Source organism: Cynocephalus volans, chromosome 13 (assembly GCF_027409185.1).
Source record: "Cynocephalus volans isolate mCynVol1 chromosome 13, mCynVol1.pri, whole genome shotgun sequence".
Lineage (NCBI taxonomy): Eukaryota > Metazoa > Chordata > Mammalia > Dermoptera > Cynocephalidae > Cynocephalus > Cynocephalus volans.
The window spans coordinates 100,597,303-100,622,835 of record NC_084472.1 but is presented as its reverse complement, the minus strand read 5'-3'; the positions used below and the strand labels follow the sequence as shown (position 1 = coordinate 100,622,835).

General features: G+C 44.8%; 1 protein-coding gene across 2 annotated transcripts in view; it reads left to right on the top strand.

The window, feature by feature from the left end:
- The first annotated feature begins 9,341 nt into the window (after window positions 1-9,341).
- The window catches only part of MFHAS1 (multifunctional ROCO family signaling regulator 1), an 89,010-nt gene continuing 72,818 nt past the window's right edge, over window positions 9,342-25,533 (top strand). For both annotated transcript variants that reach the window (XR_010021492.1, XM_063077031.1), the window contains exon 1: window positions 9,342-12,488. Coding sequence is in view for 1 of the 2 variants with exons in the window: in XM_063077031.1 (XP_062933101.1) it covers window positions 9,497-12,488 (2,992 nt within the window). In the remaining variant the exon portion in view is untranslated. The remainder of the gene's footprint in view (window positions 12,489-25,533) is intronic.

Genomic DNA, 25,533 nt, shown 5'->3' with positions numbered 1-25,533 from the left:
AATTTGTATTATTTTGTATTTCTTCTCATGTGACCTGTTTGCTGATTTTTCTATTATGGTCTTCATCTTTTGCAGATTGATTTGTAGGAACTCCTTATATATTTTGAACATAAACTCTATGTCATATGTATTGAAAATATTTTCTTTATCATTTTCTTCACTTGTGATGACATCTTTTTTTCTTTAATGTGTCATGAAATGCCCCCAAGTTGATATGAGCTGAATTGCTTTACAAGGGAACAGGCCTTATCGTGTTTATCTGGTGGGATAAATGGAATGAAATAGAGAAGGCACATGTACAGGGTTTGGCGAGTTTAAGTTGAGTTTTGGAGGTCAAGTCCTCAACGCCTATGGTTTCTCTCAGATATTCCCATTCTAATCGCCAAGATTATACATTTTCTCAATAATCACTCCAATTTTAGTTTCAAAATGGTTACAACACAGAATCTGGTTGCTACTAAGGAAGATACGTGATTAGTGTCCTTTTAGATGCTTTTAATACTGACTTTGAGCAGTCTTACGTGGGTGGCTCAGGTCAGAAAGGCCTCTAGTACAGAATCGTATTCTTACTCTACTTCCCTCTGTCCGCTCCTGGCCAGGCAACCTTGGCCTGAAATCTCTCCGTTATGCTCTTACTGCGCTTCCTGAAAGCCTGCAAGAACTGAGCAGATGCTAACACTGTGACTCGGTTGGAGGATTACCCACTTCTCAGCGCATCTGCTCGGACAGCTATTTTCTTTGATGGACTGTAACTTGCAAACTCACTTCCAGATTAAAATTTCATGTTAAGATTCTTGTAGCTTCAAAGAACAGAAACCAATTCAAGAGCACTCTACCCAAAGCAGGGGATTTATTATGTCTTTAGGGAATGTAGCTAGAATTCAAGAATGCCAGCCAAGACACCAAAATGTTGTTGGAAACCCAGGATACGTATTCTGCCTCTCTTATCTGCTATCATTTCGCATCTGCCTTTTTCTTTCTAGGTGGGTTGGCCATCTGATTTTTTTTCTTGATGATCTGGCTTCCCTCTGTTCCTAAGTCCCTTTAACAGTCTGGACACAGCTGCTCATGGCTCCAAATTTACTGTCTAGGCCCACAGAAAAACTGAGTTTCCTTCTCCCAATGCCAAATCCAAATTTCTAGGAGAGAGCTGTGGGCCCAGTTTTAATTAACTGCCCACCTCCAATTAACTGAAGGCAGAGGTGTGGGGTCACATGGGACAAATGATAGACAGGGGACAGTTAAAACAACCAATGTGAATTTACACAGATAAAAAAGTTGTGCGTCACGCCACTGTGTGTTTAAAAGCATGTCCTATAATTTCTGTCAGGTTTAATGTTATGTATGAGGAAATTTAAAAATAAACTAAAACTATCCCTTTTAAGAAAAACATCTGCAAGAAAGTGAGCACTGAAATTTAAGAGAAAACCTGAGAGTTTGGTTCCAGTTAGATTTGGTTGTTCTGTGGAGACAGCCTCTGACACAATAATGACAAGCAGAAGGGGTGTGTGATTATGTCAAGTGCAGAATGGAACCGAATCTGCTAGGATAAGGCTCCTACAATTTTTCAAGTTAATTTTGGAGCATATTTTCATTTAATTTGTATATCACATTAAACTTGCTTTAAAAAAAAACGTATTAAAATAAGCCAAACTAAGAAAAAAATAACAAATTTAGTATTCCACACAAGAACAAAATCCAAATCCCTAACACATAAACTTAATATTCCAAGTGCAGTTTTGAAAATGTAAATTAAATGTTAATATAATTGTATTCAAGAGCCACTAAGATAATGGAACAATATTATCTTACAGAGGAAGGAAAGGGCTTCCTCAAATTGTTCTTTAATACCTGAACTGCCACTGTAGTGAGGGAACAGGAACAAAACTGAGGTGTCTACTTTATGTAGACTTCCATCAAATCTGCTCCAAGAATTTATTTTTTATTTTTTAATTTTTTGACGGTTGGCTGGTACCGTGATCCAAACCCTTGACCTTGGTGTTGAGGCAGGACAGAATAGGGACACACCCCAGGGAGGCTGCTCATAAATATTCAGACAGCATCAGCACTAGCAGTTAACGAACCCATAATGAGCTGATGACAGCTTAAGCACCCTACCAATCAGCATGCCACCCCTGGAACCTCGCAGATTACAAAAACAGATTACAAAAACCGACACACCTATGCACTAGAAGGAACAAACATGTAGATGACCACTATACGAACTTCCACCCGTGATGTTAGACCAGAAAGGTCGCTGTGCATGACCAGAAACTTCAGAAACTTGGGGACACATGACGGGAAGCTGATGCAACCCCGCACTGGCCAATTAGGCCTTAATTACCCTAGATTGTCCCCTATCGCTGAATATTCCTCCTCTTAGGATAGAGAAAGACCCCCTCCCAGAAGAGCATATAAACCCTCCCCCTAAGAATCTGGGGGTGTTTCTCACTTGGGGGTTCCCACACACCTTTCTGCATGGACTTTCGCTTCACAATAAAGTCCTATTGTTTGAATGTTCTGTCTGTCTATCCCTCTTCCTTTTTTCTTTTGCTGAACAGGGCTCGCCACAATGTGGACTTCACTTGGTCCCATGAAAGGTTCTCCTCCACAGCTTGAGCAAGAACCTGGAACTGCCATCTGGTAACCAGCTGAGCTAACCGGCCAGCTGTGCTCTGAGAATTTTGAAATAGACAGTATCCTTTTAATTTATTAGAGGACCACAACTGTTGAAGATTCTAATCAATAGTAGACAAATGTTGATATCTAATAAATAGTAGACAAATGCTGTAGTTTTTAGACAGGACCTTACATAAATATTTGTTGGATTAATAATGAATTTATAACCAATCATGATGCTTATGATATATCATAGTCATACATTTATAATGCATATTTCAAGAAATCTCATCATTTCATAGGATGCAGTTGACAGTAGATAGAAAATTAGGTTTTCTTGTTCTGTTTTACAGAAGAGTAAATGGAAACTCTTCTTGCTACAATAGTAATAAGTATCAGAAAGAGCATAAATGGTAACTTTGGCTTCCCTGTCTAAATACATGGCTTTATAATCATCATCATCATCAAAATAACACTTCTTTGGGAAGACTTTACATTTTTGATGCTTTGCTTTATGAAATGTGTTATATAGGATGTCATTGCAGACATTTAAAAATTTTTTGAACTACAGTGTTCAAAAAGGCATGTGCTTAATATCCCTGTGTCATTTATTTAAAAGCTAGGAGTTAAACACTTTTTTTTTTTTAAATGGAAAATACTTTTCAAAATTATGCAGACAGAAGCAAGGTCTTAAATGATTTGTCTGATTGTCAGCAAAGCTCACTAAATTTCAGAAGAGTAACTACAACTCCACTACCAGTAGTAACTAAAAGTACACCAGCCTTGGAGGAAGGCAGTGGGAGCTAGAACCAGCTGAGCCTTCCTCTCCAGGCTGTGGGGCATGGCTAGGTCTGGAGAGAGAGGCCTCAGTCTCCCTTAGAGTGGCCCCCCGTCCACAGCTGGCCTTCAGCATTATGCACAAAGTGGGGGTGGGGGGGGCTGGGGCAACATGCTCTCTGCAGCCCATCTTCCCTATTGCCTCCTCCTGGACATGCGTCATTTCAAAGTGCCAAGTGTACTACAGTTAGCTTCATTTGTCATAACTGTTCCACAGATGTTTTCCATTTATCTTCCACTGGACTAATTTTCCTTCTTTTTCTAAGAAGGAGAACGTTTGCTCCAAGATCAGGACTGAGAATGTGTGAATGGTGAGCAGTGTGTGTGTGGGGGGGGGGGATTGGGGTGGACAGGGGAGCAGCACATTGCTACTTACAGACTCACAGGGAAAGTTCTAGAATTCTAGGTGACGTGGCAAATCCTTTGGCTTTCAGTGAAATAGCCTGGATACTGCCGAATATCTTCAGCTGAAAGTACTTTCAACGGATGCTAAAAATACATTGCAGTTTATTTTCCTCGCTGGGGAGCAAATGTGTTCCCACTTGACCTGGAAACACAGAGATCCAATGTTAAATTTAATGCTGCCCATTCCAAGATAAATTTGTTTTCTGTAGAGCAAGGGGGATAAAAAACCAAAACAGACATATTGGTACAATTTTGCCTTTGCTCTCTGGAGGAGTCAATGTCTTCAACACATTTTTTAAGTTCCCTGTTTGTGGTTAAGTGATAATTCTCAGGCTTCTTAGCCACACTGCTGATAAGAACTGGCTTGCATTCAAATCAGACAGTGAGTCTAAGGCAGACATTAAATTTTTGGAAAGAGAGGTGAAGTATGTTTTAAAAAAATTTTTTTAACCCAAACAAAAGATGTCAGTTTCTTTGTACCTAATCTCAGCTTGATAAATTAGTTTTCCATCTTTTTTTTAATGCCCTCATCAAAATGTAGAGTCTGAAATGCCCTCTAATTGTATAGATCGTAAGGACACTGATATTAAGCCGCTTCTGTCTAAAACAAACACAAACAAACACAACTGACCTACAAGTGGAATAGAAATTCTGCTGGCTTCCTGCAGTAACATTTAGTAACAGATGTTCAATCCAGTTGTTGTGGTTTGGGGATACTGTTTGTTTAGAGGTTTTGATTGCCCAATATGACATTCTTCAATTTTGTAAAAGCAAAGTTCAGTTTCTACTGAAGACCTGGTGTTTGCCCTATTTCCAGCTGGTATCACTTCCCTGCAGCTTAAAACACACAGTCTGCTCCCAGTGGACTTACCCCCAGAACCAGCCAGGAGGTTAACTATGTGAGTTCTGCACTTTGCCTTGTTTTGAACCTCGACTTTGCTACTCAGTAGTTCTGCCTTCATTTTTCTCCATCTGTAACATGAGGATAATATGGAAGATGCTCTTCAGGGCTGTTGTGAAGATGAAATGAAATACTGCATGAAAAGCACAGGGCATAGTGCCTGAGTGTATAGAAAACCTTTAACACATGTTAGCTGCTATCGCTGGCGATTATTCTTAGACACCTTGGTTAGTGATGCCCAGTATCAGGAGTTTAGATGACATGACCTCCAAGTCCCCCTTTGGCTCAACTGTTCAATGTCAATTCTTGAGGTTTTATTCCCATAAAACCTTTTAGAGGAACACCCCCTCCCTTTTTCTTTGTTTTTCCCTTGATTTCTTCCACTTCTGTCTCCTACAAAACCAAGAAGGGTGTGACCTAATTAAAATCATGAAGGTGAGATTTTCTTAGTTACCTTTAGCCAGAGAGGAGGGAACATTTTTGTTGTTGTCACTTATTTAAAGCAAAATATTGGCTGGACCTAAAATTACAAGAAAATAGAAACATGGGAAGCCCTTTTCTCCTTTTCATGACAGAGGCAGTATATACTTGACAGCTCCACTTCAGGGAGAGAATTAAGTTCATTTTCTCATAAAATGTTGTAACCCAGCCCTGGGTCTCATTTGCACTGAAGGGTTAAGGAATTGCCAAAGTTCCTTTCAAGACCAGACAGGTAATTTCCATACTGCAAAGTTAGTTAGAACCTCCAGTGCACAAATGTCCTCTCTTCTAAGTCAGTAAACAGCTAAGTAAACAAAATCAGAACCATTCTGAAAGTGTAAAGCAGCTGAAGCAAGTAAAGGGGCTCCATTTCTGGGAATCTGTACTTTTTGAATTCCTGAAGGGTAAAGGAGGAGCAAGATAAAGGGCTTCTTTTAAAGACCAACTAAGGGCCGACCCCGTGGCGCACTCGGGAGAGTGTGGCGCTGGGAGCGCAGCAGTGCTCCCGCCGCGAATGGCCGCGTACGGCCGGTCACAAAAAGACAAAAATAAAATAAAATAAAGACCAACTAAGTTAACTAATTGCAGTAGTTTCCCAGGGTTGCCCTGGTTTTAATCACAGAATATCTCCAGCCTGTGCACAAAGAGACATTTGGTCACCTGAAAATAAAGACCTGGTTAAGTTGTAATTGACAAAACTAAAATTCAGTGGAAAAGGGTACTCATATGATTTTATGAACTATACATCTTTAATATAAATAGAATAATATAAATAGAAATAGATAAAACATAAAGACTAAGTGCTCTCACAAAAAGCTACCCATATCTAGGCAAATACTGGTCAGTTTGTCTATGTAGTTATAGTGGTTCATTTGGTAGTACTTATTCTAATTGCAAACCCGATCCCTAAGAGGAAATAATTAGCTCTTTTGTAGGGCTCTTTTTGAAAACCCCAACCTTTAAGTGACACCAGACATCGCACGGGCCAAGAAAGGAGAAAGTTCTCAAAGCAAGTTTAACATTTTCAATGATGGGAAGCCAAGGAAGGAGAAAGGGTGAATCGACCTTTTAGAGAGCAAGACTGATGGCGTGGTGGGCGTGGGAGGCGGATTCCCGGGCCCAAGGAGGGAGCCAGTGGAGAGGAAGCAGACCACTCTAGATGACCTGTGTAAGATATGTGACAGGGAAAGGAAGTAAGGCAGTGAGACAGTAGCGAGGGGGTTAGCAAGGCCAAAAGGAAAACCTGTCCAGGTGGAGGGAAGTTGAGTACGCTGAAGACAGAGCAAAAGAAACCAGGGATGAAAGCTTACCTGGGGCTTGTTGCTAGTCTTAGCAAGGGTAAGAGCGAGCTACTCCTGCCCCTCCATTCAGACTGTTATTGCCAGATATTTAAATGGAAGACACAGGAGTATCCAGGATCCTCCCCTCTACATAGCCACATCTTTTTAAGGCTTGGCTCAAGACACAGCCTCTTCACATGCACTCTCCTGCTCCCCTAGAAGACTCTGTGCCCTAGCAAAAGGTCTGGACTCTGGGAGAAAGCCAGTGTACATGGGATGTTAGTGCAATCAGAAGGCAACAGCTCAAGTGAAAACAGTCTGAGAGTAAGGAAAAATAAGATCAATTAAAAGCCTTAAGTTACAAAGGTTTTGGAAAGTTTACACATTAGGTCCATGACATAGTATGAACAGCCAAAGCAAGAAAACTAATATTCAGAGTCCCTCTTCTCCAAACTGGGATTTTTTGTTGTTGTTCTTTTTTTGCTTTTAGGAAAACAGTACTATTTGCAGGGCCATCCCTAATGTTTGCGGGGCTTGGGGCAAGGGTACAAATAGAGGCCCACTTACCATATGCCTAAGTATTTAAATGTGCTACATCATGCTAACAAATGTGGCACACCCATGCCCCTTCTTCTCCTAACCTGGGTTCCATCCAGCACAGAGTGGCCATGTGAGTACACAGCTACAATCATGCCCTGTGCACACCTCAGGCCTAGGGTCGTGTGCATCTGCAGCTTCTTTTGAATGACTTCTTATGAAAGACTTCCCTACTGTCCCCAATAAGGCTTGAGGCTGTTTGCACTGGGAATTCAGGGTCCTTCATATCAAGCATGTTCCAGAAAGTGGAGGGCGATGTCCCCTTGGCTCATCAGCAACTTAACCACAAAGGGTGCAGTGTGGCACCGGAAGGGCCAAGTTGGGTGCCTTCGTGACTGGGTTTAAGAGCCATACTGAACACAATTTCTTTTCCTGGAGTTTTGTTTTATCGCTGAGTTCTCCTGATTCGACTTTGTAGTTTTGAGCATACTGACTTATACAAATAAGTACTGGACAAGGCTTCTTAGAAGGCTTCCTACAATATTACTACATCAGCCCTTTGCAGGCTGAGGGGCTCTAAAGAATTGTTCCTGCTGAGCAAATTCGTTCAGACCCAGGTTTGGGGACTCCAGTGAGGGCTGAGAGACCTAGCCTGGGGTGTTCTCTGGTCCTATCCAGTTGCTTTATTAGCTAAAGCAAATTATAGATTATCTCCTGACAAAGGGAGAGTACAGTTCTCAAAGGACAGTTAAAATGGAAGTATAATTTTCTGATGGCTTCTAAAGAGGAACGGTTTAACACATGTTATTTAGATATAATCTAAACCACTTTAGGACTTAAGTCTAGCCATTTAAGGTGGAGTAGAGAGCAGATGCCTTCTCTGGTCTCCTTGCGCAGGCAGAGGCTGAGATTTGTGTTAGAAGGATCTGAAAGAGGATTTGGGGTGCGGCTCAAGAACATGACACGTGTGAATGATGACACGTGAGGGGTAGAGCCGCAACAGTTACGTGGGGAAGTTAACCAATTAAATTCAGTTCTGTGTCCCTGAAAACTATTTGCTTCATCTTTAACCAACCTGGAGGCAATGATGCAGGTGGTATCCAGAGTCTTGATAGGTTTCCAGGATTCGGTAAATTCTGCAGAAATGATTGACTTTTGAGCACTGGACTATGAGTTTGGCCTGAAACAGCTGCCTTTTTCTTGAACCCACAGAGCAACAGGTACTATGGGGGATACGGTACTTGTTTCATTGGGTTGCTATGAAGATAATTGGGATACCCCAGATAAAATACTTAGTGTCGCTCCCACTCCAACAATCCCCATTAGGCTGGACACGTGCCTGCTCGAAACCTTCCCCAGGGGAGCTGAAAACGTCTGTTTTAGTCGGTCTGGCCCCAAATAGGGCCTCAGTAAATACTGCCCAAATGAATGAAAGGCTGCCTGCTGTTCTCCTTTTGTCTAAGCACACTCCCGCTCTGAGCCCCTGCAGGGATGCCCAGGCCCCCCACTTCTGCCAGTCCCACTGCGGCTGATGGAGGGGCAGCTGCTGGCTGAAGAATGAGTAAGGGAAGCCGGCGGCCCCGACGCAGGGGAGAAGAAAAGGAACCCCTTGGAGACGTGCGGCCAACAAAGCCAGACGCAGGCGAAGCCACCCAGGAGAGCCCCGCAGCCCCGGCGCGGCAGCGGCAGCGAGGACGGCCCCCTGCGCGCCTCCCCGGCCAGCCGGGCCCACGTCCGGGCCCGCCCCCGGCCCTCGGCGCCCCCAGCCCCCCAGCCTCGCACCCCCGCGCCCCGCACCCGGCGCTCGGCGCAGCTCCCGCCCCCGGGGCGGTGCCGGGAACACGCGGCGCCTCCGCCGGTCACGTGGGGGCCGCTCGGGCGGGCAGACGGCGCTGCCGCTTCCCGATCGCGCCCTCCCAGCGCCGGGGACGCGGCGCTCGCGCTCCCGCCCGAGCCCGGGGAAGCTTCGGAGACGAGGCGGCTGCGCCCCGGCCCTGCGCCCGCAACATGCCGGCCGCGGAGCCGAGCGCCGCCCTCCCGCCGGAGCTCGCGGGGCCGCCGACGCTGCCGGAGCTCGCGGGGCCGCGGCTGCGCGGGTAGCGGGGCCGCATCGGCACCCAGGCGGCGCGCGGCGGGCGGAGCGGGAGGAGGAGCAGGCGTCCTCCGCGGCGCGCGGGCGGCGGCCCTGCTGCCCGGCGCGCCCATGGCCCGGGAGCGAGGAGAATGCGCGCGGCGCTCCCCGCCGGCCGCCGCCCCCCGGCTGCGGGCGCCCGGCCGCCGGCTGCGCTAGCACCCTCCGGCGCCGGCCGCCCAGGGGTGGTGGGAAGGGAGGAGCGGGAGCGACAGGGCCCGGCTGCCGGGCGCCGGCCCGGGCGCAGAGCGGCATGTAGCTGTGGGCTCCCGCGCCCGCGCGAGGGTGTCGGCCCGGGGCCCCGCCATGGCTGGGAAGGACAGCGGCAACCTGAAGACGGTGAGGCTGTGGCGGGACGCCGCCCTGCGCGCCAGGAAGCTGCGGAGCAACCTGCGCCAGCTCACCCTCAGCGCGGCCGGGGGCTGCCCCGGGGCCGGAGCCGACCCGCTCGAGTCCCCCGACACCCCCCAGCTCGTGCTGCCGGCCACCATCGGCGACATTGAGGTGCTGAACCTGGGGAACAACGGCCTGGAGGAGGTGCCCGACGGGCTGGGGTCGGCGCTGGGCAGCCTGCGCGTCCTGGTCCTGCGCAGGAACCGCTTCGGCCGGCTGCCCTCGGCGGTGGCCGAGCTCGGCCACCACCTCACCGAGCTGGACGTGAGCCATAACCGGCTGACCGCCCTGGGCGCCGAGGTGGTGAGTGCTCTAAGGGAGCTGCGCAAGCTCAACCTCAGCCACAACCAGCTGCCCGCCCTGCCCGCCCAGCTGGGCGCCCTCGCCCACCTGGAGGAGCTGGATGTCAGCTTTAACCGGCTGGCGCACCTGCCTGACTCCCTGTCCTGCCTCTACCGCCTGCGCACCCTCGACGTGGACCACAACCAGCTCACCGCCTTTCCCCGGCAGCTGCTGCAGCTGGCGGCCCTGGAGGAGCTGGACGTGTCTAGCAACCGGCTGCGGGGTCTGCCTGAGGATATCAGTGCCCTGCGTGCCCTCAAGATCCTCTGGCTGAGTGGGGCCGAGCTGGGCACCCTGCCCAGCGGCTTCTGCGAGCTGGCCAGTTTGGAGAGTCTCATGCTAGACAACAACGGGCTGCAGGCTCTGCCCGCCCAGTTCAGCAGCCTGCAACGGCTCAAAATGCTCAACCTCTCGTCTAACCTCTTCGAGGAGTTCCCTGCCGCGCTGCTGCCCCTGGCTGGCCTGGAGGAGCTCTACCTGAGTCGCAACCAGCTCACGTCAGTGCCATCCCTTATCTCGGGGCTGGGCCGGCTGCTCACCCTGTGGCTGGACAACAACCGCATCCGCTACCTGCCGGACTCCATTGTGGAGCTGACCGGCCTGGAGGAGCTCGTGCTGCAAGGCAACCAGATCGCCGTGCTGCCGGACAACTTTGGCCAGCTCTCCCACGTGGGCCTGTGGAAGATCAAGGACAACCCACTGATCCAGCCCCCCTACGAGGTCTGTATGAAGGGGATCCCCTACATCGCAGCCTACCAGAAGGAGCTGGCTCACTCCCAGCCCGCCGTGCAGCCCCGCCTCAAGCTGCTCCTGATGGGCCATAAGGGTGCGGGAAAGACCCTGCTCCGACACTGCCTCACTGAGGAGAGGGTGGAGGGAAGCCAAGGAGGAGGGGACAAGGACCAGAGCTACGCACCTTCCCCTGCCCCCGGGAGCAAGGGCATCGAGGTGACTAGCTGGACGGCCGACGCCTCCCGGGGCCTGCGGTTCATCGTGTACGACCTGGCTGGTGATGAAAGTTACGAGGTGATCCAGCCCTTCTTTCTCTCCCCAGGGGCCCTGTATGTACTAGTGGTCAACTTGGCAACCTATGAGCCGCGCCGCTTTCCCACCGCCGTGGGCTCCTTTTTGCATCGGGTGGGGGCGCGGGTGCCTCATGCCGTGGTGTGCATCGTGGGCACGCACGCAGACCTGTGCGGGGAGCGGGAGCTGGAGGAAAAGTGTCTGGACATTCACCGCCAGATAGCCCTGCAGGAAAAGCACGATGCGGAGGGGCTGAGCCGTCTAGCTCAGGTGGTCGACGAGGCACTGGCCCGGGACTTTGAGCTGCGCTCTGCCAGCCCCCATGCAGCCTACTATGGTGTTTCAGACAAGAACCTTCGCAGGCGCAAGGCCCATTTTCAGTACCTGCTTAACCACAGGCTGCAGATCCTCTCCCCGGTGTTGCCTGTTAGCTGCAGGGACCCCCGCCAATTGCAACGCCTTCGGGACAAGCTCCTCTCGGTAGCTGAGCACCGAGAAATCTTCCCCAACTTACACAGAGTACTGCCTCGATCCTGGCAGGTGCTGGAGGAACTGCATTTCCAGCCACCACAGGCACAGCGACTTTGGCTGAGCTGGTGGGACTCGGCGCGCTTGGGCCTGCAGGCGGGTCTGACCGAGGACCGACTGCAGAGTGCCCTTTCCTACCTGCATGAGAGCGGCAAGCTGCTCTACTTTGAGGACAGCCCAGCCCTCAAAGAGCACGTCTTCCACAATCTCACCCGCCTCATCGACATCCTCAATGTCTTCTTCCAGAGGGATGCTTCCTTGCTGCTGCATAAACTACTCCTAGGGACCAGTGGAGAGGGTGAGGGGGAAAGCTCCCCAGTGATGGCGCTTCCCACCCCGAGCCAGGACCTGCTCCCTGCCACCCAGCTCCATCATTATGTGGAGGGATTTCTGCTGCATGGGCTCTTGCCAGCCCATGTCATTCGGTTGCTGCTTAAGCCTCACGTCCAGGCCCAGCAGGACTTGCAGCTGCTGCTGGAGCTGCTGGAGAAGATGGGACTCTGTTATTGCCTCAATAAACCCAAGGGCAAGCCTTTGAATGGGTCCACGGCCTGGTACAAGTTTCCATGCTACGTGCAGAACGAGGTGCCCCATGCAGAGGCCTGGATTAATGGGACCAACCTATCTGGGCAGTCTTTTGTGGCTGAGCAGTTGCAGATTGAATATTGTTTTCCTTTTACCTTTCCACCTGGGTTGTTTGCACGCTACAGTGTCCAGATCAACAGCCATGTGGTGCACAGGTCGGATGGTAAATTTCAGATCTTTGCATATAGAGGGAAAGTTCCTGTGGTGGTGAGTTACAGACCTGCCAAGGGGGTCCTGCAGCCAGACACCCTCTCCATTGCCAGCCATGCATCATTACCAAATATATGGACCGCATGGCAAGCCATAACCCCCTTGGTAGAGGAACTGAATGTCCTTCTTCAGGAATGGCCTGGACTGCACTACACCGTGCACATTCTCTGTTCTAAGTGCCTTAAGAGAGGGTCGCCCAATCCACATGCTTTCCCAGGTAAGTGGAGAGAGGAAGTTCTTCTGTGGTGTGTGTTCAGATGAATTTTTGGAGATAGTTGGTTTTCATTTGGCAGAATATTTACTTAACCTAATAGGTTCTCCAAGAAAGTTTTTCAAGGTACGTATAGAGAGAATCGGGAATGAGCCAAAGGCGGTCAGTACCTAAGCAATATGAAACACAGTCAGTCACAAGTGTCATGCTCTCCTAAAAGTCTCAGGCTTCCAAGGTAGGCTGCATTCAGAACATTTTCCATCTCCTTTTTCTTCTCAATGTAGCCCACGTTGTGTGGAAGGAAGTTTCAGGGGGTTGAACAGAAGCTGGGGAGTGTCTGGCGTCAGCCTCTTGCCCAGCCTTGTCTGTAAAGCATATTAGACACGTCTTGAAGGGAGGAGTTTGTGTCTATTGTGATGTTCTTTTGTTTAAGTTCAGGGTGTAATCATAAAGTAAAAATCATTGTTCACTTTTCTTAAGAAATTCCAGGGAAGAATGTTTTATAGTTGGGTGACTGGATGGGTAAAGACAAAAATTTCAAGCTGTGGAGCATGACTAAATCCCGTTTCACCCAGCACCCAGCCGCTCTAGGGCAGCAGAGGGCGATTACTGAAACCTCTGAGGGGAGTTTCCTTGGGTATTTCTTGGCAATTTTGAGCTTAGTCTTAAGGTTGGTTTTTGCTAAGTGTTAAGAGAATGGAGCTTCCTGACTGTGCTTTATAAGAGATGTAAGGGACAAAAAGCTGACAAGAATTTTCTCTTGTGGGGTGTGTTTTCTAACACGTTTTTTTTTTTTTTCTTTCTTTCTTAAACCATTATAGGTTGGTGGGTGAATTACAGGACTAGTGGTCTAGGATTTTTTTTTTTAGAAGACTTTTTTTTTTTTTTAGAGTAATTTTAGATTCACAGCAACACCGAGCAGAAGGTACATAGATTTCCCGTATAACCCCTGCCCTCCCACATACACAGCCTCCCCCATTATCAGTGTCCCTACCAGAGTGGCACATTTGTGATGTCACTGACACATCATTAGCACCCAAAGTTCATAGTTTACATTAGGGGTCACTCTGGGTGTTGTACATTCTGTGGGTTTGGACAAATGTGTGATGACATATGTCCATCACTACAGTATCATATAGAGTAGTTTCACTGCCCTAAACATCTTCTGTGCTCCCCCTAGTCATCCCTAACCTCCCTCCCCCAGTCCCCCAACCCCGGCAACCACTGAACTTTTAACTATCTCCATAGTTTTCCTTTTCCTTGTCTGGGATTTTTTTGAGCCTGGTTAATTAGTATCAAGAGAGTCTTTATTAAGAACGCGTCCCTTTACTCATCCTTTGTAGTTCTTCTTTAAACAACTGATTTTTTTTGGGGAGCAGGCTTGGTTAACAACATTGCAAGTGTCTTAAGCTCACTCGGAACAACCACAGTATCACTGCGAGTTTCTCACCTCAGTCCCCCGTCCCCACGTACATGCAGGGGTGGTGAAATGGAAGACTATGATCTTTGTCCTGGTTCCCGTGCCAACAGAATGCAGCTGGTAATAGTATCAGGAAGGCACTGGATACCAATATTTCCAAAGGTGACATCTTTCCATTGCCCTAGATCTAGTAGACTGAGTTTATTCTTCAGCATGAGAAAAGCCACCGTATTCAGTTACCAGTCAACTGAACCTTATCTGGTGTCTTGTGAGTTGGTAGACTCTTCAGTTTGTTTTATGTTTGCCATTGTATCGTATTCATGCAAGCAGAACACTTCTTTGTTGTGTTAGCAGATGGAATACAGTGGTTGGGAGTTAGTATTCACAGGGTCGTTTATTGAAGGAGCTACCTCGGGCCAATTCGCCATCCAAAGATGGAGCATTAATAACTAATGTTATCAACAACAAAGGGAAAGACATAGGTTATTGAACAAATGAAGATCTGTGCAGAGGAACTACCAGTACTTCGTGGAGTAAACAGTGAGGCTGGATTTCTCCCTAACCTCAGCTCTTTATTTTTGATTTTTAACAGTCCTAAAATCCACAAACAACTTGAACTGAGATGCAGAGACAAGCCCGCTCTCTTGCTGCTGTTTTGCTTATTTGCCTTTCAAGTGAGGCACACCTGGCTTGCAATCCAGGCTGTAAGGAAGAGATTATTTTTTCAACGTGGAAAACAGATGGTTGAACAATTATTTATTATCTTGTGTATTGAGTAGCAATAAGTCATCATGTGTTTTTTTATAATACAGACTATACCTTTCTGTCTTATTTGTAGTCAGAGAAATAACATCTTTTTTGATTTGTTTAGGATTACATTTCTTTCAAAAGTAGCAAAGGGCACAGAGTTGTGGGAAAAGACGATTACAGTACATTTTTCATTACGTTAAGACGACAAGAAAAGAGAACACGTTTTCCTCTTTTATATTTTTCTGTGATCGCCATCATTGGTTAGTATTTGTCACAATTCAGAAAGACTTGGTAACAGCTAAAATAAAAGCTAGAAGGTGATGGAGGAACAGAATTATGATGTTGGGTGTTTAATTAGTTAGGGCATACATTAAAAATACACTTGTTGAGTTTCTAGATTATTTATATTTTAATTCAGGAGTAACCTATTGATAGCCTTTTGTCTTTTTAAGAAGTCGTTTTGCTTTGTTAGGGACATTAAAAAAGTTGGTTTCTTAGTCTTACATTTAGGTATCAAGTTCTGTAAACTGACAATTTTATGTACAATGGTGAAAAAACTGGATTTTTAATTTTTACAACTTTGGGACATTACACTAAGTGTAAACAGCAAATTACTGTCTCCCTGGATTTTATATAAAAGATAAAGTTGCATTAATATTTTTTAAAATATTTTTATGTAGAAGTCCTGTTTTGGCCCTGTCCTATTGAATTTTCTGGCCCGAGCTGCATTAATGTACTTGGCCGAGGGAAGTGTAATGCTACATTTCTCTTTTCTTATTTTGGCTTACACAAGAAATATAATGTTTTGGAAAATCCTCAGCCAGCAACCACTGACTTTAAAAGTTCTTGTAAAAAAGATCTAATCACATTGTCAGAGAGATTACCTATTTGTCTTATTTAAGATGAATGGGTTGAGTGACAGGAGATTCTTTTGGAAACTCAAAAAAGGCCTGTGATGAAGCTTAAATGTCTTTGTGGAAGTCCTTACTTGTTTGCTCCAAGTACTGACTTATTGCTACATCTGTTAGCCAGGCTTCCCTTCCTTTTTCTCTTTTCCTTCTTGTTACTTGGCCCTGTGTTCTTGTCCTAGAGCAAGTTTCTTCTTGTGGGATATTTATTTGTGCTTTTATTCTGTCCTACCAATATGACATCTAAACCAGAAAAGCGGAGTACTCCTGAGGTTGGACACCACGTGGTATATTGAGTAGGATGTGGCTGCTGGAACACAGGCCTGCAGCAGGATTCTAGTGCTTTGATATTCCATCGAAGCGGCTGAACGAATGCTGTGCATTTCTAAATTGCAAGATTGCCTTAGTGAGTGGCACCTGTGTTGAATGTAAACTTCCACCAGTATCCTACTCTCCAAATTATTAAAGGTCAAAATTATTAAGAATAATGGGAAAGCAACCCAAATCAGAAGCCAGAGAATGAGTTACGTGGTTTTCTTTAACTTTCGTGTCTTTCATTGGCTCGGTAACTCGATGCCTTTCCTGTCTCCCACCAGGTGCCTTTGGCCCTCCCTCGGTGCCTTGTGCACAGTGCCTGCCTCTGGACAGTGCTCAGCATATTCTGACTTGTTCTGCTGGTGTTTGTGTATGTCACAGTATCTCTTTGATGAGGTGGTTCACTTGCTTCCTCTGAGCAGGAGACACGCCTGAGGCTTTGTAGCCTGCGTGAGCGTCTCTCAGATGTTTGCCAAGTGATTGTTTTGTCTTTGGGGAGAAATATCTTTTCTTCTTTGTTATTCACATACTCTTTGTAACTCCCAGGTAGTACTGTAGTGATCATTTTGCTTTGTTCTGCTTTCCAACTCCCCCACCCCCCAAAACGTTCCTCTAGCGTTTCCATTCGTGCCTGTATTACTGGTCTTGCCCTTGAATGGGTCCTTCATTTTGACCACTGAAGCAAAGCAAAATTCTTGCCTTGTTATATCTAAGTTTTAGAATTACTGGAATTTGAGCGTGACCTAGTTGTTTGGATTGAATTAGTCATTGTTATTATTTTCACAAAGGTTATTCAATATCTTTTTAGTTTAGCTTTATTAATATTGACGCCTCTTGCTTTTTATTTTTGTGAACACTCCTCTTTGAACTCTCTGGGACTTTGTTTTATATAAAAATCAAAACCTTAATCATGCAGTGGAAGAAAGAAATACTGTACAGAATAGAATTCAGAGACTGGAAAGACCTTTGGAATGTTCAAATTATTTCAAGTACTGGGTGCCTCCTCTTTAAACTCTAGAATAAAATCTCAAGTACATCTTTGCCCAAGTGGTTTAGAATTTCCTAGAGAAAGTATTTTTTATTTGTTAACAGATATTTTATGTTATGTTAACAGATATTTTATGTTATGCTCTGCTGCCTGTTCCACTTACCTGTTTTAGTTCTTATTCATTTACTCATCTTAACACCTAAAATATTTATAGGGTGTACTTCACAGGGCTGTTTTGGGGATTAGGAGAGAGAATATGTTAAGGAAAACGGCTCTTCCACCTGTGTCTGGGAAGCAGCGGGGCTCCTGCTGCACCCTGGGGTGGCGGGCGGCCTGGTGATTCCAGTCTCTGGAAAGTGCACCGCTCAGGGTCTCCTGGGGCAGGCTCCATCAGGTGTCTGTTCTCCCTGGTTCAGCCTTTCTAGCAGATTATTATTTTTTTTTTTTGCTGGCCAGTACAGGGATTGAACCCTGGACCTTGGTGTTATCAGCACCACACTCTAACCAGCTGAGCTAATCTGCCAGCTGTGGCTCAGTTTTTGTGACAAAGCCGGCTATGGGGTGGTTGTCAGGTTTACCTTCCTCTGGGGCTGGCGACCTTCACTTCAGCAGGGAGGCATTAGGAGGCCCTGTCCTGGCCTGCATCCTGCAAGGCCACCCTGCCTTAGTGAGGCTGGCCCTCTCAGCCCTGTTTGGCTCATGTTCATGGCAGCCGGTAACACCCGGAGTGATTGACAGGCATCTCGGACAACCACAGAATACCTATGATGACATGTTGCTGTCAAACCATGAAGATCCTCTCCTATGTAAGGAAGGGCGATGTCACTCCACAGTTACAGACTCTCCTCTCAGTTCTGGGGTGTCACGCATGGTGCCGCACTCTTTGTGCAGTGTCTGGCACAGGGCTGTGCAGGTAGAAGGGGCCCAGTACAGATCTGTTATTTTGAAAGAACTCTTGAAATGCTAGAGTTTTCAATTGATTCCTGGTAAGTGCTTTTATGGTTGTTTATGATGTTCTTTATCTTACATGTATACATTAGGGGAAATGCGTACCGTTTTCCCACATGATCTTTCTGGTACGTGTATTTCTTCCCTCCATATATGAGTATATCTCCTGATTACAGGAATGGTGGAGAATGGGCAAGGGGCAGTTTAGCAGGGTGTCAAGGTGAGTTGAGTGTAGGAGCTGGCTGCAGGAAGCCTTCTACCACCTGACGTCACTTCTGCTCTCCTTGAGGCAGGGAGCATCCCCACCCCCAAAGCTGACTGTTCCCTAGCTCTTTCCAATGAAGCCCCACTGTCCTTGATGTTGGCCTCTGTTAGAGATCAGGAGTAGGTGATGAGGCTCATGGAGCTGGGATGGTGCAGGTGGAGTGGGTGCAGGAAGGAAGATGCTCTTGATGGTTTGTACCAGCAATTTGGCCTTCTACCTGGTGATGTTGCTTTCCAGAAGCTCTGTACTGGGTTAAACCTGCCACTTTGAGTTCATGGAAGATGGTGGAAGAGTTGATGGCTGTAATGCAGAGATGGTTCCCTGGGTACTGTACACAGTGGCAGCAGCGTGGATAACAAGCCCCAGACACCACTGCCAGCAGGGCTGACTTATTTGTGGAGAGGGAGAAGGAAAAACTTTTGCATTATTTTTATTTTGGGCACGAAATGCTTGAAAACATTTTCTCATTTTTCCTTCCTCAGCATAATCTCTTAGCTGAAAATACTGGGGCTTTATTTCTTAAAGAGTCAGTTAGTGACAATCTATCAGCAAAAATTTGTTTTCCTTTAGCTGTACATTTACAGAAGGCAAAGAATACAAAAGGTGCAGGTTGGTGTGGGGAAGAGTGTGGGCGGGAGCAGGACAGAGGTGCTGGGTTCCCGTGGGTGCTGGGCTCACAGGGGCGCTGTGAGTCTGGAGCTGTTGCACCCTCCTGGGGCAGGGACTTCCCGCTCTAGACAGCAGTCCTCACACCAGGCTGTGCCAGCTGTTTCCTTCTCTTTCGCAGATCTGTGCACAAGGGCACTTAGGAGGAGGGCAAGGAGGAAAGGGAAGCTGGAATTATGTCCGGAGTGCGCTTTGGAGGGTCCTGTTTCGTGTGCCCTTCAGCTTTTTGGGTGGGGTGGCTTCCCGAGTCGGGTGCCAATGCTGCTCCTCCTCTTCTTCCTCTCTCTCCTTCTTGCTGTCTTCCTCCTTTTATTGAGGTAAAATTCACATAACGAGATTAGCCATTTACAAGTGAGCACTTCCATGTCATTCGGTACATTCCCACTGTTCTGCAGCCACCAGCTCTAAGTCTGGTGCTTCTTGAGGCAGGGAGCAGATGGGTTGGTGGCTTCCTTCCTGGGGCCAATCGCCCAGCTCTTTGTGGCAACTTTCCTTCCAAGGCACGACTGAAGAAGAGTAGGGATTTCTGAGCTAGGCCTTGGAGATACCGTGTTGATTACACATCTTTTAACACAGTCCTGGTAGGAATCCTCTTAGTGTTGATGGGAGGACAGAAAGTAGGACATGCAGGCCTTCTGGTGTGTTCTGTGGCGGATGTGATTTAATGAGGGTCTGACACACACGGGGCACCGTGAAGAACACACAGAAGAGAAGCACAGTTGAGTACTGTGTAATTGCTGTCTCCTGCACAGAGCTTTTTTCCACTTAATTGTGAGTGGATCTCCTGGAATGGTTGGCAAAGCCATAGCAGATATGAGGGCAAGAGGGTGGGATGCCAGTGATACAAAATTAGGTCATTACCAAAATAGACAGATAAGTGTACCATACGTGTATGAGCTTGATTCTGTCAGTCACTGTTGAATGTGAACAGAAGTTAGCACTGAACTGGGAGCTTTAGGAGAATAAAGTAAAATACACGGACTTGGCCATGGGGAGCTGACTTGGGATCTTGGTTGATGCAGTTGTTGATTCTTGTATACATGGAATCTGTATACATGGAATGGAGAAAATTGTTCATGTATTTGAGAAATTACTGGGAACAAATTTGGCTTTTTATTTTTGCAGAAAAATTATGATTCTATTGAGGAAAACTGGTGAGAGCTTTGAATTTGCTTGACATAGATGAGTAGGTGGAAAGTAATGCCCCAGTCATTCTTTTCTGTTGATTTTCAGTTTGGATCATTCATTTGTAAGAAATCTTAGGCAGATCTTGAGAGGGTGCTGGAAAAAGAAAATGCATTATATCTGAGGATTTCTAAAAACTTCCAAAACCAATTAGTCTTTTTGAGGAAAAGAAATTCCTCTTCAAGGAATCTTTGCCTTTCTGAGTCATTTACAGACTTGCTCCCATTTTGGGAGGGATTGAAGTCATCACTCATTTCTGAACACCAAAGACTCCAAAGACAGTATCAATTAAATTGGATACCACCATCATAAAAATATGACTGCTCCTTATAGATTTCTTGGTTGAGGGGTGCCTTGTTGAGGTGCTCCGCTATTATTAGCATATTAAATGTTGAGAACATGAAAGAGTTAATCTTAGATCCTTCCTATTCCTAAAATGAAGCATATGCTTATTAACATTGTGTTCGTACTCATTACAGTAGAAGCAGCTTCTCTCCCTCCTCTCTCCCTCTTTCTTTCTTTCTTTTTTTTTTTTTTTGAAAAGAGGGAGTTAGAAAAAAAAAGTTAATGGAGATGGACAGTGTCACACCAGAAAAATGGTAGTTCTCTTATATGCTGTTTTTTGACTTATCAACTTTATTATTGTTTTAATAAGATTCTTATTTTTCATGCCATAAAGGTTATTGTATTAATCATCACAGTCTTTCTAAGGGTACAGCATTGGAGAAAAATATGAGAATGGGAGACAGTGTTGAGTTTTCATCACGTACCAGAGGGAGTGCCAAGTGGTTCCTGTGGGCGATCTCGTCTAATCCCCACAGCAACCCTGTGAGGTGTAGGGATCATTACTGTCTTCATTTTCAGATGGAGAAATTGAGGTTTGGAAATTACGTTAATTCCGCAGAGTTAGAGTGCTCTGGGATTTCAGCCCCGACCTTCTGCTCCTTCCCACTGTCATGGCCTGCCTCAGTTAGGTTGCCCACTGCTTTCCAATATACACAAACCCACCTCCTCTCTGCTCCACTTCCATATTGCTAAGTACTGAGCATGTAGCATCTGGTAATGCAGGGAACCTACCTGCATGGAGGTCAGCAAGGTCACAGCCAGGTGGGGGTGAGAGGTGGGGAGATTGCCGCCCTGGTCTCAGAGAGGCCTTCCTGAAAAGCCACCCTGCACCTGAGTGTTAAAGGATGATTTCCAGTTAGCCACAGGAAGAAGTGGGGAAGGGCATTTGCAACTAGAATGGCATTTATAAAGGCCGGGGATACAGAGGTCCCCTAGGGGTGGGCATGTGTGCACAGAGCATTTAGCATTCACTAATTGTAGTAAGGAAGAGATTTCTTTACTTAAATTATGTTTGGGGATTGGTAAACATAGGCTAGAGTTTGGGAAGCATTGTCCCAGCCTGTTCCTTTACCACCAGGCTGGGCTCTGTTGAGATCATGGAAGAGATTTACTGGGAGAGTGGAAGGGTAGTTTCCAGTGATTTGCTCAGACTCGTAATCAAGTTATTGTTGGGCTGGCAGACACCTGCTCTGCAGATCCCTGTCGAAGTGTGTGGCTGGTCACTTTCTCCACGTCTGAGGAGGGGGAGAAAGGAGCCTTGGCGGTTCCAACAGCCTGATGGCCACATGCCTCTGTAATCCCTAGGAATGTGTCCCATAACATTGATTTTCCCTGCTCTAAATCTTACCATAACAGACCCTGCGATAAAGGCTAGTTTGGATCTAATACAATTAGCATTTTGTTCTGGACTGTTTATGTTTTACTATCTGTACTTCATGCTTTCTTTGGTGGCACTGCAGACTGACTGAAAATACTAGTTTCATTAACTTTGTTCTGATGGAACACCATATTTTATGCATTTCATATGTTTGGACTCGACTTACCACACTGGGACAGCAGCTTCTTGCCTCCTTATTCGATTTGACTTCCCTTGCTTCTCAATTTATCACAGTACACCCAATTACATTTTAATTGAAATGCTAAGAAGTACAAGATGTTTTAAATTTATACTTTACATTTTGACTGAAAACACTTGGACTTCTGCATTGCGTTTTCGATTTGCAGCTTTCTAATATGGTGCTTAGTTGCCAGGGTTCTGGAGGTAGACTTCTGAGCTCCAGTCCCTATTAGCTGTGTGACTGGGTGTCCCAATAGTTTCTGTCTTGTACGGTGGTCCTGAGGATTGAGTTAACACAGGTAAAATGCTTAGAACGGTGTTGCCACATGGCAAAAACTCAATAGATGTTAGCTGCTGTAGGTACTGCCGTTTTTCCAGTAGGTGCAAGAGTCTAAGCATGTATTTGGAAATTTTATAACGTTTGTGGATAAAACTCTTTTTTCATAGAAGGAGTAGAGTATAGCGTGATCCTTATTTATAAATATCTTATACTCTTTTTTAGTATATGTGCTGCCGATGCGAGCACTAAATATCTTATACTCTTTTTTAAAATGCTTTTTCCCACTATTAAAACATTTATAAATTTGGAGGGTAGAGGTAGGAAAAGAAAAAAAGTCATTTATAGCCACTATCTAATATAATCACATTTTGCTACACATTTTGCTGTATTTCATTTTTCACCCCCTTAAGCTTAGGTTTTTGGGATATGTAATTATAATCATATTGTATAAACAATTTAAATATTGATTTTTTTAACCTAAACTATCATGGATGTAGTTTCATGTGATTAATATCTGCATGATAATTATAAATGCTTGCATAATCGTACATGAAGGTGATTTTACCTTTGCTTATTTAACCTTATGTTACCTTTGTTGATTTAACCATTTGGTCACTGATGTTGTTTTCTGGTTTTTGTTGTGAGTGATTCTGTGATGATTGTGTTTCGCTCTTATTTGGGCAGTAATCCTTGGATTGGAATCATGGAGTCAAAGGCCAAGAAAGTTATTGTCCATATACGTCTGCGTTGCTTTCCATGAGGTGGACGGTTCATGGTTCTGACTGCATTGGGTATAAGATCTCTTTCACTGCACTTCCTCAATATTGGGTGTCACTCTAAAAATGTATCCAGATTCAATGGAAAACAACACAATTCAAAATTTTTAGTGAATGTTAATGTTTTCTTGTATGAATGTTGCATAATTGTGTTGTTTCTTTTGTGAATTCTCTGATAATGTAAAAGACATTTTAATGTAAAAGATGCCAGAAGGACACTATCTTAGTGATTTTTTGGTTTTTATGGTTTTATTTTCCTTTTTTTAAATTAAATTTAATTTAATTTAATTTTGTCAATATACAATGTGTTTGATTATTGTAGCCCATTACCGAAACCTCACTCTCTCTTCCTTCTCCCCCTTTCCCTCCCAACAATGTCCTTTCTGTTCGCTTGTCTATCAACTTCAAGGAATTGTAATTGTTATGTCTTCTGCCCTGCCCCCCATTTTTTTTGTGTGTTTATTTATTTATTTTTAGCTCCCACAAATAAGTGAGAACATGTGCTATTTCTTTCTGTGCCTGATTTGTTTCACTTAATATAATTCTCTCTAGGTCCATCCATGTCGTTGCAAATGGCAGTATTTCATTCTTTTTCATAGCAGAGTAGTATTCCATTGCGTAGATATACCACAGTTTCCTTATCCACTCATCTGATGATGGACATTTGGGCTGGTTCCAGCTCTTAGCTATTGTAAATAGTGCTGTGATGAACATTGGGGAACAGGTATACCTTTGACTTGATGATTTCCATTCCTCTGGGTATGTTCCGCTGGGTCATATGGTAGATCTATCTGCAATTGTTCGAGGAACCTCCATACCATTTTCCATAGAGGCTGCACCATTTTGCAGTCCCACCAACAATGTAAGAGAGTTCCTTTTTCTCCGCAGCCTCGCCAGCATTTATCATTCACAGTCTTTTGGATATTAGCCATCCTAACTGGGGTGAGATGGTATTTATGGTTTTATTTTCCAATCACAGTGTTTTCTTTATATTAACTCTTCATGTATTAAAGATAACTTTTTGTTTATCATACTCCAGGCATTTTTTTCTAGCTTGTTTACCTTTTTGATTGCTTAGAAAACTTCTGATGTTTTGAAGTTTTAAATTTCATTCAGTACAATATATTGATAGTTTCCTGTGTGATTTCTTCTAGAGTTTAAAAAGAAAAATCCGTCACAGTATTTTTCTAAATACAGAGAGGTAGCAGAAGGAATCACACAGTGATTCTCCACTTATGTAACTTTAACTGACAATAAAAAAAGTACCATCTGTATGGTACTGTGAATGGTGAATTCAATAGCCGACACCCCTTTCTCCTAACTCCTTCCCAAGCTCTTTCTCTTCTCTGTTAAATGTTTCTTGTGATTTCTTCCAGGGAAAATAAAGCATGTATTTGCATATATTTCAGCCTGAAAGAGATCATGCTATACTTACTGTTGCACCTTGCTTTTGAGCACTTAAAAATATATTTTGGAGATGCTTCCATATGAGCAGTTATAAACCTATTGCATATATGTGTGCGTGTGTCATTTAAATATATTTAGTTTCTGTATTGTGGGTGGTCCTGAGGATTGAGTTAATACAGGTAAAATGCTTAGAACAATGTTGCCACATGGCAAGAGCTCAATAGGTGTTAGCTGCTGTTACTGCCATTCCAGAATGTACAAGAGTCTAAGCAAAGTGTAAAGTAAATGTGTAAAATGGCGAGTATTTGCAAATAACCTCTGCGCATTCTTCCATATACTATAAATTATCTCCAAATTACTTATAATACCTAATTCAATGTAAATGCTATGGAAATAGTTGCTATACTGTATTTCTTAGTGAATAATCTCAAGGAAAAAAAAGGTTTGTACGTGTATTTTTTTTCTTGAGTATTTTTTGTCTGTAATTGGTTGAATCCATGGACGTGGAACCCATGGATATGGAGGGTCAACTGTGTGTATGTATATATGTATGATATGTACATATATGTATATATTGCATAATATTCTACCAATGGGTATACTGTTTAGTCACACCTAAACTGACAGACCTTGATCCTTTCCTGGATGTTTTATAGATGTCAAGCTAAGTAAGTTTTCCATCTTCCAGAGGCTTAAGAAATACTCAATTTTGTTTCTTTTAGGGTTAGTAATCCCTCTTTGTGCCCAGAACACTATTGAGAAGTAACTAGAAAAAGACAAATCTGTGAAGCAAAATGCTAGGACATAAAAAAGGGCTTGGGGATTATGAAAGCTTATCTTTGTGATTTAAAACAAGGGTAATTTTTTAAATTAGCTTTTGTGATGCATATTGGTATATCCTTGTGTTCAGCATAATTGTGCATTTCACTGCTTACTTCATCCATGATCGTGTGATAGTGTTTAGACATAGCAATAATTACATATCTTACATGTTTATAAATAAATATACCACTGATCAAAATACTGAGAATAATGCTGTGTCCGTGTAAGAAGTCAATGAAATATCATTGATAATAGACTATGTCTCATTGACTCAAAATATTGCTTCTGGCTTTCTACTCAAGCCCTCGGCTAAAGGAAAATCCGCCTGTGCCAGTGTGGCAGTTTCATTTCTATCCTATAACTGTTCTCTAGAGTTCCACACACTGTATTTTCTAGACCTAAGCTTGGTGCGTTATGC